This window comes from Vulpes lagopus, chromosome 10, assembly GCF_018345385.1.
Source record: "Vulpes lagopus strain Blue_001 chromosome 10, ASM1834538v1, whole genome shotgun sequence".
Taxonomy (NCBI): Eukaryota; Metazoa; Chordata; class Mammalia; order Carnivora; family Canidae; genus Vulpes; species Vulpes lagopus.
The window spans coordinates 108,652,043-108,667,932 of NC_054833.1; the positions used below are offsets into that span (position 1 = coordinate 108,652,043).

A 15,890-nucleotide genomic window follows, 5' to 3' on the forward strand; every position below is an offset into this window, starting at 1 on the left:
TATAAATACAAAAAAAAAAAAAAAAAAAAAAAAACCTTAGCGCTTTCATGAGCAAGTTATAGACAAAATCAACAGAGACTGAAGTTTTCAAATATGTTCAATCTTCAAAATTTTTAATCCCTCCCCATTATTACTAACAATGCAAAAGACAAAACAAGGAGCTTTAGAAGCACATAAAGCACCATCTATAACCTTGCCAGTCTGACGGTACTTCTGGGGAAGCGTATTCCCCAAAACAAAACCCCTTACATATATCTTTTACCATAAAAAGCTTAAATCTTTAGTCACAGATGTGCTCTCTCAACTACTTGGCCAGTAGCCCAAGCATTCACATTACAGAGCCTAATACCATGAAATGAGCGTGTACAATCAAATGTGACTCCTCCGTTACTGACACTCTTGTTCTCCCTCCCTCTTCATGAGTCTAGCACCTCAAAGAATACCTTCTGCCTGGATTTCATGACTAGAAGTAAAAAAACACCCCCGAAAGCATCAATGGTAGGAAAACAGGCAAAGTGTTACATTATAAAATGGAGAGATTAAGGTAGGAAGAGAAAGGCTGACCTTCATGGATTTGATCAACACATCTCAAGGCTAGGCTGACACAGGCAGTCAAACCAGAAGTTGGTCAAGATGCTTAAGAAACCTTCTTCATGTCCATAAATTCATTGCTCAAATCTAGACCAGCTTCCTAAATGTAAAAGTTATGAACATAGAAAAGAAGCTCTGCCGGCCTTAGAATATCACTGATCTGAGATAAATGAGTTGAGCTACTACTTTTGCTTTGGCTGTAAGTGAACATATAACATAGAAGATACTGGGATCCCTGGGTGGCGCAGCGGTTTGGCGCCTGCCTTTGGCTCAGGGCGCGATCCTGGAGACCCGGGATCGAATCCCACATCAGGCTCCCGGTGCATGGAGCCTGCTTCTCCCTCTGCCTGTGTCTCTGCCTCTCTCTCTCTCTCTCTCTGTGACTATCATAAATAAATTAAAAAAAAAAATTAAAAAAAAAAAAAAAAAAAAATTTAAAAAAAAACATAGAAGATACTATCAAGCAATAGAACACCAGGAGGAAAAAAACTTGCCCCAGAAACAAACTAGCTGCTGCTGTAAATATGTAACCGGTATTAGAAAGACTAGAGGATATATATAAAGGAAGTAAGAGTAATGACCTCTCTATCCCAGTATATGCATACATCAATGTACTGGCGACTGGGCACCAAAATCTACCACGGGTAACTAAATCAAGAAATAAGTTACTCACCACTGTCAGAGGAGTCTTCTTTTTTGGAACGCATCTTTCTTTTTCTGCCACGTTTACTCTTCTTTGTCTCCCCACCATTTTCCCCTTCTACGCCATCTGGACCAGCGCAATTGTCAGCATGTCTTGCCATGGTATTCTAACGAAAGAAACAAAATCTTCACTTATGTTACCAAAAAAAGCTGGTATCAGAAGTTAGAAGTTCTCTTATTTTAGTTTAATAAAATAAAAATTTGGGGTATTCATATTAGGTCTGAATGTTCCAGTATGTGCTAATAAGCATATCCTGAACAAGCCTTCCTCATTCAAGGGAAATGGTCTCCATCTGGAAGGGGAAAAAGAAGGAAGGGAGGGAGAGAGGGAGAAAAAAAAGAGGCCCTCCAAAGAGGAGGGTGGGTCCTCTCAGCAGCCAGCAGGCAGGAGGAACACAGGAGACTGAGACCAGCTCCCTGTCCTGTGCAGACCTAACATTGGCCCAAGGGAAGATCCAAGACAGACCTATTCACAGATACTGAGTCCCCCTTCAGCAGAAGGGTTCACACACATATAGAAAACCTTCAAGTGAGTATAAGAGGCCGTTTCCAAATGATAAGGCATCTCTGTGCTTATAACCAACTGGCCTGCTTTGCAGTGGAAGATCAAAAACATGCTACTAAGAACCACGATAAGGGAAATTCTGACTCTTACCCGGCGTGTAAATGTTTTTCCACACTTAGAACAGACAAAGGCCGCAGGGACAAAGTTGGGGTCATGATAGCGTTTGAAGTGCATGTCGAGGAGCTGTTTCTGGCGGAAGGTCTTGTCGCAGTGGCTGCAGGCATAAGGCTTCTCCCCGGTGTGTGTACGCTTATGCATGATCATGTGCCTCTCCTTAAAGACAATGGGTGAAGAGGCCTCAGAGCCTGTCATAGGGCTGCTACAACAGCCACCATTTGCATACATGTGGTAGACATTGACAGGCCTTTCTCTCTGAAGGATTTAGGCTTAAAACTGCTGTCTAGAGATTAAAGTTTTCTATTGAGGTGCAAAACTGCTTCCTTAAATCCCAGGACAGATATGCTCCCTCCTATTGGCTGCTTGTCTAGATCACCCGCCAGGCTCCAGTACCACATTCTTCCCTTCCCTCAGGCCCTGGACTTAATTTCCCAGTTCTGAGAAAGCAGCCAATAGTTTGCCTGAGAGGGAGATAGGTTATAACTGAATAAAACATCAGTTGGAGACTGAAGTGATAAAATCAAGAAGTAAGACCTTTGGTGACATTCCTCATAAATCAGTTTGAAAATACCATCTTTAAAAATAGCGTATAAGGAATCTAAAAACCCTCTGATAAAAATCTAACACTGATGGGGAGTCAACTGCTTTCAAACTATGAAGGTCTCTACCTGTCTGCAAGCATAATCACACTGGTCACACTTAAAGCGCTTCTCGTTCTTGTGTGACTTCTGATGCTGGATGAGGGCATAGCGCTCATGAAACACAGCATCGCAGTATCGACATTTCTTGCCTTGCTCAATATAGGAATGCTGCTTTCTCAAGTGGACACCTGAAAGCAAAACATAAAGCCCAGTTTAACTTGTGAAAACACAAACAAGCATTAATTAATTAATTAATTAATTAAAAATTTTATTTATCCATGAGAACACAGAGAGAGAGAGAGAGAGAGAGAGAGGCAGAGACACAGGCAGAGGGAGAAACAGGCTTCATGCAGGGAGACTGATGTGGGATTTGATCCCAAGTTTCCAGTATCAGGCCCTGGGCTGAAGGCAGTGCTAAACCGCTTGAGCCACCTGGGCTGCCCACAAACGAGCATTTAAACAAGTTAATAATTCATTCTTCTCTGCTTCTTAAAATAATTACTCTGGGTGCTGTCCTGAAAGTGAATTAAAAGGTGAAAAAGAGGGCAGAAAAGTAGCACACGTGAAGTGATGAGCACTGGGTGTTATATGTTGGCAAAAATTTAAATAAATAAAAATAAAAGGCTCAGCAGTTTAGCACTGCCTTCAGCCCAGGGCATGATCCTGGAGACCCGGGATCGAGTCCCACGTCGGGCTCCCTTCATGGAGCCTGCTTCTCCCTCTGCCTGTGCCTCTGTCTGTCTCTCGTCTCTCATGAATAAATACAATTAAAAAAAAAAAAAAAGATGAAAAAAAAAAACAATAGAAGTGGAAAGACTGGTTAAGATATGGAATCAGGACAGGTGAGAGAAGATGGTGGCCTGGAAGAAGCAGGGAGAACTGATAAGAAACCCAGAAAGTAGCATCAATAGGATTTATTCACTGAATTCAGATCAAGAAAAAAGGTGGGTGTCAGAGACAACCTCCAGGTTTTGGGGTTTGAAAGTCAAAACCAAGTAGGCAGTTGGGGCCATTTGCTGAGACAACAAACAGTGGAAAAGGACTAATGTCCTCTGTTTTTGGGGAAAGGGAACATGTGGGTTTTAGACCCTCTTGAACATGTTAAATATGAAAAGCCAATGATATCAAAGTGAGGATAAGGATGGCAAGGGTTAGATAAGCCTAGCTCAAAGGAAAGATTTAGAATAGAAACTGTAGTTACAAAGAAAAAAAAACAAACTATAGTTACTAGGATTTAAATTAGACCATAGGAGATGATGAAATCACTAAGATCAAGAAAGAGTATGGGTCATGCTTCAGGAAAACTAAGAGGTAAGGCCAATGGGAGGAAAAAGGTTTAAAACGAGAAACAAGAAAAGGCGGAGAAAGAAGAGTCAGAGAAGAAAGCCAACAGGATATAGTGCCATGGAAACCAAGAGAAGAAAGTGTTTCAAGGAGGATGGCACAGCTTGCTATAAAGAACACTCTACAGAGATCAAGAAAGATGGTAAATGGAATGTTTCCCGCATTAAGCAATGTGGTATTTAGTGATCTTAGGAAATGTCACTGTACAGAATGGGGTGTAAGCTAGATGGGAAGACAATCAGAAACTGAGGAAGGAGAACTGTGAAGGATAGAACTCTTATCTCCTTACCTGCCAATCCTCATAAAAAGTCAAACCTAAACACCCAAGTAACATAACATAAAATAAAGTAAAATAATAAAATAAAATAATAAGCGAGCTAAAGATAAGTCCTAGAGATCTACTGTACACCATAATTCTCCTAGTTTATTTTTTAAAATCCTTTTTAAAAATCTTTTATTTATTTATGAGAGACACAGAGAGAGAGAGGCAGAGACATAGGCAGAAGGAGAGGCAGGCTCCATGCAGGAAGCCTGATGTGGGACTTGATTCCGGGACTCCAGGGTCACACCTTGAGCTAAAGGCAGGCATTCAGCCGCTGAGCCACCCAAGCATCCCCTATTTTTTAAAATCTTTAAAAAAAAAAAAAAAAGGGTGGGGGGATGCCTAGGTGGCTCAGCCGTTGAGCATCTGCCTTTGGCTCAGAGTGTGATCCTGGTTTGGGGATCGAGTCCCACATCAGGCTCCCTGTGAAGAGCCTGCTTCTCTAACTCTGCCTATGTCTCTGCCTCTCTCTGTGTCTCTCTCATGAATAAATAAAATCTTAAAAAAAAAAAAAAAAGTTCATTTTTAAGTAATCTCTATGCCCAACATGGGGCTCGAACTCACAAACCTGAGATCAAGTGTCACACGCTCTACCAACTGAGCCAGCCAGGCGCCGCTAATTCCCATAGTTTATAATACTGTGTTACACATTAAAAACTCGCTAAGATGCTAGATTTTAAGTGTTCTTTTTTTTTTTTAAGATTTTAAGTATTAACAAAAAAAATTAATTAAATTTTAAAAATAGCAATAAAAGTTTCTATGTACAAAAATTTTCAAGTTGGGATGTCTGGGTGGCTCAGGGGTTGACCATCTGTTTTCAGCTTAGGGAATGATCCCGGAGTCCCATGATCGAGTCCCACACATCAGGCTCCTTATTGGGAGCCTGCTTCTCCCTCTCCCTGTGTCTCCACCTCTCTGTGTGTCTGTTATGAATAATTTAAAAAATCTTAAAAAAAATATTTCCAGGTTTCCAGATTATGTTTTAACAGGAAAAATTAGAGACTTAAAGAAAAAAACAGTCAAACCTAGACAGGGAAGATTTTTTTTCTTTAAGACAGGAGAAATAAAAGCATGTTTAGAGTTGAGGAGAAAGATCTAGGAAAGAAAGCAAAAAGAGTTAAGGAGGCAGTACATGACAATATAAAAGTTGCAAAGGCAAGAGAGTAGGATCAAGGCACAAATAAGAGTAATGTCAACTTTCTTGTAGCAAATGGGCAAAGAGAAGATGAATGCAGACAGGTTTGTAGGTTTGATAACAGGAATTTAGGAGTTCCAATCTGTTGCCTTTACTTTTTTTATGAAGTAGGAAAAGAGGTCACTTACTGAGACCAGGGAGGTGGAAGGAAAAGGGGAGGAAGGATTAGAGGCTTAAACAAAGTTCAGGTGATTCACCCAACTTTGAATCATTGCATGGTGTCTCCCACATAGCAGGCACCCAAACATTTGTGGAATGAATGAATGACTGAACTCACTGAGAAAAATGGGAACATACCTGACAAAGACAAATAGCTGGACTGCCCAAGAACAATGAAAGCTTAGCTGCATGTGGGATCATGAACTTATGCGGCTACCGATCTGCTTCACTCAGAGTGATATCAAAACAGACTTAAACAGGACCAATTCTGGGGAATGGAAATGAAGGAAGGCTTTTCTTTCTTACTCTCTACACATGTGCAGCATTATATGAAAGCCTTTCATACATGCATATATTATTTCAAATAATTTTTAGGTTTCAACTTCCCCTTCTAGTCCTGCGATAGGCCTATCAGTCTAAAAGTGCTTATGAAATACTTGTAACAATTGGGTAATTATTTTTCCTATATATCAGGTGGGGGAAAAAAGCAGTATCTGGAGGTGAATCTTGACTCTAGTAGGTCAGTGTCCAAAGTCCATGCTTTCCTGTGTCACAAAGTGATAAATTTTAATTATATAATTAGTGTGCAATCAGGCCTGCTTTATTTTTTTTTATTTATTTTTTTTAATCTTTATTTATTTATGATAGTCACAGAGAGAGAGAGAGAGAGAGGCAGAGACACAGGCAGAGGGAGAAGCAGGCTCCATGCACCGGGAGCCCGATGTGGGATTCGATCCCGGGTCTCCAGGATCGCGCCCTGGGCCAAAGGCAGGCGCCAAACCGCTGCGCCACCCAGGGATCCCCTCAGGCCTGCTTTAAAGAAGGAACACAAACTTCTTTGGGATTGGTTTTGGGAGGTAATGTTCCTTATTATGTAGGACCTAAGGGGTATCATGCAAGTAGTTATTTGCATAATCCAAGATATTTGCATAATAAAAGTGAATAATTTTTAAAATTTGGATAATCCAGACAGTGGCCTAATCCAGACACACTGCCATGAGATATTACTATTATTATTATTTTTAAAAGATTTATTTATTCATGAGAGACAGAGAAAGAGAGAATGAGAGAGAGAGGCAGAGGCATAGTCCCCACAGGGAGCCTGATGTGGGACTCAATCCCAGGCCCCTAGGATCATGACCTAAGCCAAAGACAGCCACTCAACCACTGAGCCATTCAGGCGACCCTGCCATGAGATATTAATTTAGTTTCTGTACCATAATAATAGTAAAACTCATTCAATTATCAGAGGACACTGACTCTTAAATCTTGTTTATTTTTAAGATTTTTATGTATTTATTCATGAGAGACAAAGAGAGAGACGCAGAGACAGGCAGAGAGAGGGAGAAGCAGGCTGTGGAGAGCCTGATACAGGACTTGATTCCAGGATCCTGGGATCACGACCTGAGCCAAAGGCAGATGCTCAACTACTGAGCCACTCAGGCATCCCCCTCTTAAATCCTTGTAACAAAGTCCTCTTAACAGCACAGTAGGATGAACAAGTGACCCATGGGTTTTATGTGGAGCCCAAAGTCCTCTGCTTCCAACTCATGGTTTCACCTTAAACGTGTATTAGATGTTAAAGAGAAATAAAAACACTTATACCTTACAAAAAAATGCATGCTAGCCTGCATTTTGCTCAATATGGTTATATTAATATAAAAATGTTTTAAGACATCACCTAAATTGCATAAGTTCACTCAAAATATTTTGAGTAAAACCAATGCTACAGGAAATATAGGCCATGTTTATGCTGTAGCTCAGTATGCTCCTGTTATGACCCAGATACTTTTATGTTCTTCAGTGTAAGAAATGGCTCGAGGCTCTTGAGAGGACTCAAGCCCAGCTTTGACATTATAAGCTATGTTGTGTAGCACTGGTCAAGACATCTGTCGGGGGGCACCTGGGTAGCTCAGTGGTCTGCCTTTCTCAGGTCGCGATCCTGGGATCAAGTCCCGCATCAGGCTCCCCATGGGGAGCCTATTTCTCCCTTTGCCTATGTCTCTGCCTCTGTCTTTCATGAAGAGAATCTTAAAAAACAAAACAAAACCATCTGTCAGGTGACTCAAGTTCATCGCCTATAAAACTAAAATAATACGCATTGGTGACTTTATATGGTTGCCATGAACATCAAATGAGTTAAGAAAGTAAAACAAAATAATAAAAGACATGTGTAAAGTACAGCAATTTAGCTAAACATAAAAATGTTTATAATAATAATATTCAAGGAGCAATGCATTTTGGTTAAAGACTGGGGCAAAGAAAGAAAGAAAGAAAGAAAGAAAGAAAGGAAGGAAGGAAGGAAGGAGACTAGGGCAATATTTTTATCTCTTTTTTTTTTTATTTTTTTTTATTTATGATAGTCACAGAGAGAGAGAGAGAGGCAGAGACACAGGCGGAGGGAGAAGCAGGCTCCATGCACCGGGAGCCGATGTGGGATTCGATCCCGGGTCTCCAGGATCGTGCCCTGGGCCAAAGGCAGGCGCCAAACTGCTGCGCCACCCAGGGATCCCTTTATCTCTTTTAAACAGGAAAAATAAAGGCAGACATCTAGGTGACCATACCTTTAAGTATGTATGACCTGACTACAATTTCTTTCTTTCTTTTTTTTTTTTTAATTTTTTAATTTATGATAGTCACAGAGAGAGAGGCAAAGACATAGGCAGAGGGAGAAGCAGGCTCCATGCACCGGGAGCCCGACGTGGGATTCGATCCTGGGTCTCCAGGATCGCGCCCTGGGCCAAAGGCAGGCACTAAACCGCTGTGCCACCCAGGGATCCCCCAATTTCTCTTTTTTGAAAGATTTTATTTATTTATTCAGAGAGAGAAAGGCAGAGACACAGGCAGAGGGAGAAGCAGGCTCCATGCAGGGAGCCCAATGTGGGACTCAATCCCGGAACTCCAGGATCACACCCTGGGCCGAAGGCAGGCACTAAACCGCTGGGCCACCCAGGTGTCCCCCAACTACAATTTCTACTGATAAATTCAGCTTCTGTATAAGCTGTAGTTTAATTATGCACAGAAATATAGTTATCATTCAATCAATAAAACAGTCTAATTACTTAAAGAAAGTACAAGTGTTCTGAGAAAAACTGAAATGGACAGACCCTAATTTGAATCATACTATGTATGTCACTTCCCTATTTGGAGATTTGAACGTTACCGGTAAGGGCTACTAAAGGTTTAACATTTCCTCTCATTACAGCTCCCATTAATTTATAAATGAGATATATTTAGGAAGGAATCTTGTGGTTTGATTGCAGTTAGAGAAAAAAGAAGACAAAAACAGTTGTTAAATGATGGCTGTTGTTAAGTTGCAGGCCATTCACATATACAATTCAGAAAAGGAAGTTATTTATGATCTTCCTATTTTCACAAATCCTCAAAAATATTTTTTCATTTGCCACTAGTTATTTTACTTACCCAAATCACTTTTTCGGGCTATGACAGTGTCACAGTGGGGACAGTGAAATTTGGCCACATTTTCTGTGTGCTTCTGTAAAATGTGCATCTTCATGGTACCACTTTGGGTAAACCGAGCATGACAAATATAACATTCATAAGGTTTTTCCCCTTAAAAGGAAATATAGAATGAACAAATTAGATGAAATGAGTACTGTCATTTAATTGGAGGGTAATTCAAGTGGTAATTCAGGTGTAGTCAGGTGGCAGAAAAGCTAAGCTACAGAAAATCCTCAAGTGTTACCAGCTAGACCAAATCTCAGGCCTGTTGCATGGCTCGCAACTGTTCTCACAAGATGGCAATCAAGTCCTAAACTGTGGCTTCCCAGCTCTGCTCTGCTAGCTCCACCAGAGTCACTCATATGAGAGAGCGAGCTGGTCCTACAAGGCATGCCTTTGGGTGACAAGAGGACCAACAAGTTTTTCTTTTTTAAGTTATCTTTACATCCAACATGATGGGGCTTGAACTCATGACCTGAAGATCCAGAGTTGCACACTCTACCAACTGAACCTGCCAGGTACCCCTGCCTTTTTTTTGGGGGGGAAAGACAGTATGGGGGAAACTCAAAGAGCTGGGTTAGGTAATCTACCCAGACTTCCAATCCTGAAACCTTTCATTCTTCAATGTATATTCAGAACAATGAATTCAGAAGGTATACCAGAAAAGCATCTGTCAATTCTACTACTTTTTATGCCAGCTTCCATTCAAGTTAGCAATACGGGTGTGAGGTGGTTCACAAGGTCCCATGGGATCCACTGAAAAGCAGCTCATTAGTACACGGAGGGAAGACATCCTACCTGAATGGGTTCTCATGTGCCTTTTCAGCTTGTATGTGTCCCTGCTGGCGTAACTGCACAAGCTGCACTGGAACGGACGCTCTCCAGTATGAGAACGGATGTGACGTTTTAATTTGCTGACCTGAAATATGAAAGTAATCAGACTTCTTTTTTTTTTTTTTTTTTTTTAAGTAATCAGACTTCTTACTTCCGTTAACACTGCCTGTAATGTGAATGCTGTGGGTCAGGCACAAAAGCTTAGTTTTGGGGCACTGAAGTTTAGAATACGAAGTCTAAAATAACAGTATTTCTTCCTCATTATTTATTATCTTTGCTTTCTAATCCTTATAATCCAAAGAAGCTAAGTAAATGGATAGGGCATAGGACTCAAGATTGGTTATTAGTAACTATTGAAGCTGAGTGATAGGGATCCCTGGGTGGCGCAGCGGTTTGGCGCCTGCCTTTGGCCCAGGGCGCGATCCTGGAGACCCGGGATCGAATCCCACATCGGGCTCCCGGTGCATGGAGCCTGCTTCTCCCTCCGCCTGTGTCTCTGCCTCTCTCTCTCTCTCTGTGACTATCATAAAATAAATAAAAAATTAAAAAAAAAAAAATTTTGAAGCTGAGTGATAGATTTATAGAAGTATATTATCTTATTCTATATCTGTAGGTTTTCTTTTTTAAACATTTTAAATCAGCTGTTTTATTTTTATTTTAAAGATTTTATTTATTTATTCATGAGAGAGAGAGAGATAGAGGCAGAGACACAGGCAGAGGGAGAAGCAGGCTCCATGCGGGGACCCCGACGTGGGACTCAATCCCGGAGACCTAGGATAATGCCCTAGGGGCTGAAGGTAGCACTAAACTGCTGAGCCAACGAGGCTGCCCTGTTTTCTGCTTTTGTATAGGTTTGAAATTTTCCATAGTAGTTTATGCTTATTTACAGATCAATTTCCTTCCAGATATGTATCAGATGTTTTTAAACTTTTTAAAAAGATTTTATTTATTCATGAGAGACACACAGAGAGAGGCAGAGACACAGAGGGAGAAGCAGGCTCCCCAAAGGAAGCCCAAAGTGGAACTCGATCCCAGGACCCAGGGACCACAACCTGAGCCAAAGGCAGACACTCAACCACTGAGCCACCCAGGTGCCCCAGTATCAGATGTTTTTGTGTTGTTCAGCTTACCCCTAAATAATTTTATTTCTATTAGAATGTGAACCTATTTTCTGCTATCAATCATATTAAGGTAAGTTACTGGGCTGTGTATTTTTCTTGTCTGTGGTCACTCAAATGGACTCTTATTGCTCTAAGTTTTTCAGATGATATTCTTGGATTTTTTTGTGTAAGCAAGTATGGCTATAATAACTAAGTTTTGTTTTATCACTTATAATTCATATTTATTTAGCTGAGATTTCCAATACAATGTTGATGCTGAAACAGTAATAAGAACAGGTATCAGGACGCATGGGTAGCTCAGCGGTTGAGCATCTGCTTTTGGCTCAGGGCATGATCCTGGGGTCCCGGGATCAAGTCCCACATCGGTCTTCCTGCATGGAGCCTGCTTCTCCCTCTGCCTGAGTGTCTCTCTCTGTCTTAAATGAATGAATGAATAAATAAATAAATATCTTAAAAAAAAAAAAAGAACAGATATCTCGTTCCAAATTTTTATTATTTACTTTAATTTCTACACCCAACATGAAGCTTGGGAGCTCACAACTCCGAGATCAAGAGTTGGATGCTCTTCCAACTGAGGCAGATAGGCGGGTGGTCTTGTTCCAAATTTTAATGAGAATACTCCCAATGTTTCAGTTAACTGGGATGGACTGACTACAGGTTTCTGGTATATACTCCTTATAGTAAAGCCATTTTCTTCTACTGCTAATTTGCTAGGACTTTAAATAGTAATGAATATTGAATTTTATAGTTCCACTCAATGTAGCACGCACTAGTAATTTCCTTTTTTTTTTTTTTTTTTTTTTTAAGATTTATTTACTTATTCATGAGACATTGAGAGAGAGGCAGAGACATAGGCAGAGGGAAAAGCAGGCTCCTCGCAGGGAGCCTGATGTGGGACTCGATCCCAGGGCTCTGGGACCCGATCCCAGAACTCTGGGACCACGCCCTAAGCCAAAGGCTGACGCTCAACCACTGAGCCACCCAGGCGTCTCACACCAGTAATTTCCTAATGTTCAATTCTCCTTGCTTTTAGATATAGTTTATTTAGTAATCGTTTTTTTTTTTTTTAAAGATTTTATTTATTTATTCATGAGAGACACATACAGAGAGAGAGGGGCAGAGGGAGAAGCAAGCTTCCTGCAAGGAGCTCGATATGGGACTTGATCCTGGATCCTGGGATCATGCCCCGAGCCGAAGGCAGATGCCAAACCACTGAGCCACCTAGGTGTCCCAGTAATCATTTATTTTTAAAATGTATTACTAAAATTAAAAAAAAAAATGTATTACTAAATTTGGCGAATAATTTGATTTAGTAGTTTTTGTTTTCTGTGAGAATAATATATACTTTTCTTTTTGGCAGCATTCTTATCCAGTTTTGTTCACAGTATAGCCTCAAATAGTAACGGAGATAACATTTTCCTTTTTTGTTTTTAAAGTAGGCTCCACATCCAGTGTGCAGTCCAACACAGGGCCTAAATTCACAACCACGAGACCAAAACCTGAGGTGATATCAACAGTTGGGCACCTAACCGATTGAACCACCCAGGTGTCCTCATATTTTCCATTTTTATTTATTTATTTAAATTTAAAAAAATTTTCCCTCATATTTCCCATTTTTAAATGCCCTGGGTATAGTTATCTCTTTGATGTTTCAAAGAACTTACCTGTAATAAATATGTGGAACTAGTGCTTTTTAAAAAATGGGTAAATCTGGGGGATCCCTGGGTGGCTCAGTGGTTTGGCCCCTGCCTTTGGCCCAGGGCGCGATCCTGGAGTCCCAGGATGGAGTCCCACGTCAGGCTCCCGGCATGGAGCCTGCTTCTCCCTCCTCCTGAATCTCTGCCTCTCTTTCTCTCTATGCCTATCATAAATAAATAAATAAATCTTTAAAAAAAAAGGGGGGTAAATCTTTCACACTCATTACAGTTTTATTATTTTTTGTAGCTGGGAAGGGGAGCGGGTATGTTAATAATCCTGTAAGACTTTCTATCTCATCTGAAGTCAGTTTGGGTAGTTTTTATCCTTATCCTGGAATCACAGTCTTAAGAAAGGGACCAACTAGGAGCCGAACACTCACTTCTACGCTGGCGTAATCGCACATGGAACACTTAAATGGCTTCTCATGGGTGTGTTTATAACGACGATGCCGCACCAATTCTCCACTAGTCACAAAGGCCATGTCACAATCTGGGCACTTGTGAGGACGGGTACCTAGAGAAAGGTGTTATAACAAGAAAAGAAGATCAAGGGCACAGTTAATGACAGTTCAACATTTGACAAGAACTGCAGCATGACATTGAACCCTGGTCATCTCAACCACTAGCCTGAGAGTAACTCTAAAAGCTATAGGAGGGCCTGGCTAACTTTCTTTTTTTTTTTTAATTTTTTTTTATTTATGATAGTCACACAGAGAGAGAGAGAGAGAGAGATAGGCAGAGGGAGAAGCAGGCTCCATGCACCGTGCCCTGGGCCAAAGGCAGGTGCTAAACCGCTGCGCCACCCAGGGATCCCCCTGGCTAACTTTCTAATACTGACCCTGGAACACTGAAAACACGTGCTAAAGATTTAATTTCTCTTAATTACCCATCTGAGTACTGCTTTTGAATACAAAATCCCCCCACTTTCTGGGACACCTGGGTGGCTTAGTGGTTTAGCGCCTGCCTTTGGCCCACGTGTGATCCTGGAGTCCCAGGATCAAGTCCCACTTCGGGCTCCCTGCATGGCACCTGCTTCTCCCTCGGCCTGTGTCTCTGCCTCTCTCTCTCTCTCTCTCTCATGAATGAATGAATGAATGAATGAACGAATCAATAAATAAATAACAAAAAAACTCTATAATCAATTGGCCAGAGACCCTTGTGGTGATAGTGAAAGACTTCCCTCTCATGGACCATAATACCTATACTTGTGATTTCATGTGCTAGCCAGTATATAAAATCCTTTTTATCCCTAGTTTATGAATTCTGATTACTATGAATCAAAGTTAAGAGAAACACCAGTCTGTTTCAACTCTTGATAAAAAAATATAGAACACCTTGGGCTACCTGGGTGGCTCAGAAGGCTGAACGGCTGACTCTGGATTTCAGCTCCAATCGTGATCTCACGGTCGTGATATGGACCCCTGGCACTGGGTTCCATGCTTAGTGAGGAGTCTGTTTGAGATGTTCTCCCTCTGCCCCTCCCCCACTACTGACCTATACATGCTTTCTCTCAAATAAATAAATCTAAAAAGAAAAAAAAGTCATCTCTTAAGCCTTAGTGTTTTGTCAAGTACAAGTCACATAATTAATAGTTATTTGACCCAAGATTCTTTTGCACATCAACTCTTACTATATTATGACTGTACATTGGAGATGAGCACTGAAGGGGACACTTGGTGGGATGAGCAATGGGTGTTATGCTCTATGTTGGCAAACTCCAATAAAAAAAATTAGGACTGTACATATAGGGTCATTGGGCTGTCCTTATTCTGACAATTTTTTTAAGAAAACTCAAACCAGAAAACCCCCCAAAACCAAATACAATAGCTTGTTTTCTATATAAATTTATTTTGATAATTTTAAGAAACTTATCAAAGGCTTTACAAAGTAGTACTGCCTTTTATAGGACTTATACATAATTTTTTTCCCCAAAAAGATATTTATTTATTTATTTGAGGATGAGGCAGGAGAGTGCAAGTAGGGGAGGAGCAAAGGAAGAGGGACAAGCAGACTCCCCTAAGTGCAGAGCGTGATGTGGGGCTTAATCCCACTCTGAGATCACGACCTCAGCAAAAACCAAGAGTCAGATGCTTACTAACGAACTGAGCCACCGGGTGCCCCAACAGATCACTTCTTTTTAAAGAAAAGTAATCTTTACACCCATGGGGTTTGAACTCATAACCCCAAGATCAAGAGTCACATGCTCTACCCAGTTCAGTCAGCCAGGCGTGCCTAAACAGATCACCTTTTTTTTTTTTTTTTTTTTAAGATTTTATTTACTTATTTGAGAGAGCACAAACAGTGGGAGGGAGGAGCAGAGGGAAAGGGAGAAGCAGGCTCCTGTCTGAGCAAGGAGCCTGATGAGGGGCTCTATTCCAAGCCCCCAGGATCATGACCTGAGCTGAAGGCAGACGTTCAACCAACCAAGCCACCCAGGAGCCCCAACAGATCACTTTCAAACATCCATGTCTAATATTCTGTGATCTGAATGTCAAATCATAAAATAAACATTTTTACAGGGCAGCCCTGATGGCCCAGCGTTTGGCACCACCTACAGCCGGGGGCCTGATCCTGGAGTCCTGGGATCGAGTCCCACATCGGGAGCCTGCTTCTCCCTCTGCCTGTGTCTCTGCCTCTCTCTCTCTGTCTGTCATGAATAAATAAATAAATATTTTTAAAAAAATAAAAAATAAACATTTTTACAAGCTAATAATATATAATTTTTTTTCCTTTTACTGAAGAAATCTTACTGTTTTTAGTACGTCTTCACATAGTAGCCTCCTAACATAACTGACTGATTACATTAGTGGATCTTCTCTAGTCACTTTATATTCTAAATACAGCAACTGAAAATGTCCTCAGGTAATAATGACAATAAGGAGATAAGCTGACAGCAGAGCACAGTGATGTTTTCATAGCCCATTACTCAAAAACTAGGGACCATCTATAATTGTGCACTTTGGGTAAGGGGTGACAACAAGGTAGCCCCAAACACCAAAATCAAAGGTAGGCTACCTTTGTGAATGGAATTACAAAGAGTCACAATGTAATGAATGGGACTAGCCATCTGCAGAAATGATTCTGAGATTGAGAAGACCCTCAGAGCAAAGTGTGATTAAAGTATGACAGTAATTAAGAAA

General features: G+C 40.9%; 1 protein-coding gene across 4 annotated transcripts in view; it reads right to left on the reverse strand.

Annotated features, from left to right (window-relative positions):
• Positions 1–15,890, reverse strand: part of CTCF (CCCTC-binding factor) — a 55,131-nt gene that overhangs the window by 6,772 nt on the left and 32,469 nt on the right. For all 4 annotated transcript variants that reach the window (XM_041769927.1, XM_041769926.1, XM_041769929.1 and 1 more), the window contains 6 exons: positions 13,131–13,264; positions 9,897–10,017; positions 9,060–9,209; positions 2,644–2,804; positions 1,949–2,131; positions 1,265–1,400 (listed from right to left, as the gene is read on the reverse strand). In XM_041769927.1, coding sequence (XP_041625861.1) covers positions 1,265–1,400; positions 1,949–2,131; positions 2,644–2,804; positions 9,060–9,209; positions 9,897–10,017; positions 13,131–13,264 — 885 coding nt within the window. The remainder of the gene's footprint in view (positions 1–1,264; positions 1,401–1,948; positions 2,132–2,643; positions 2,805–9,059; positions 9,210–9,896; positions 10,018–13,130; positions 13,265–15,890) is intronic.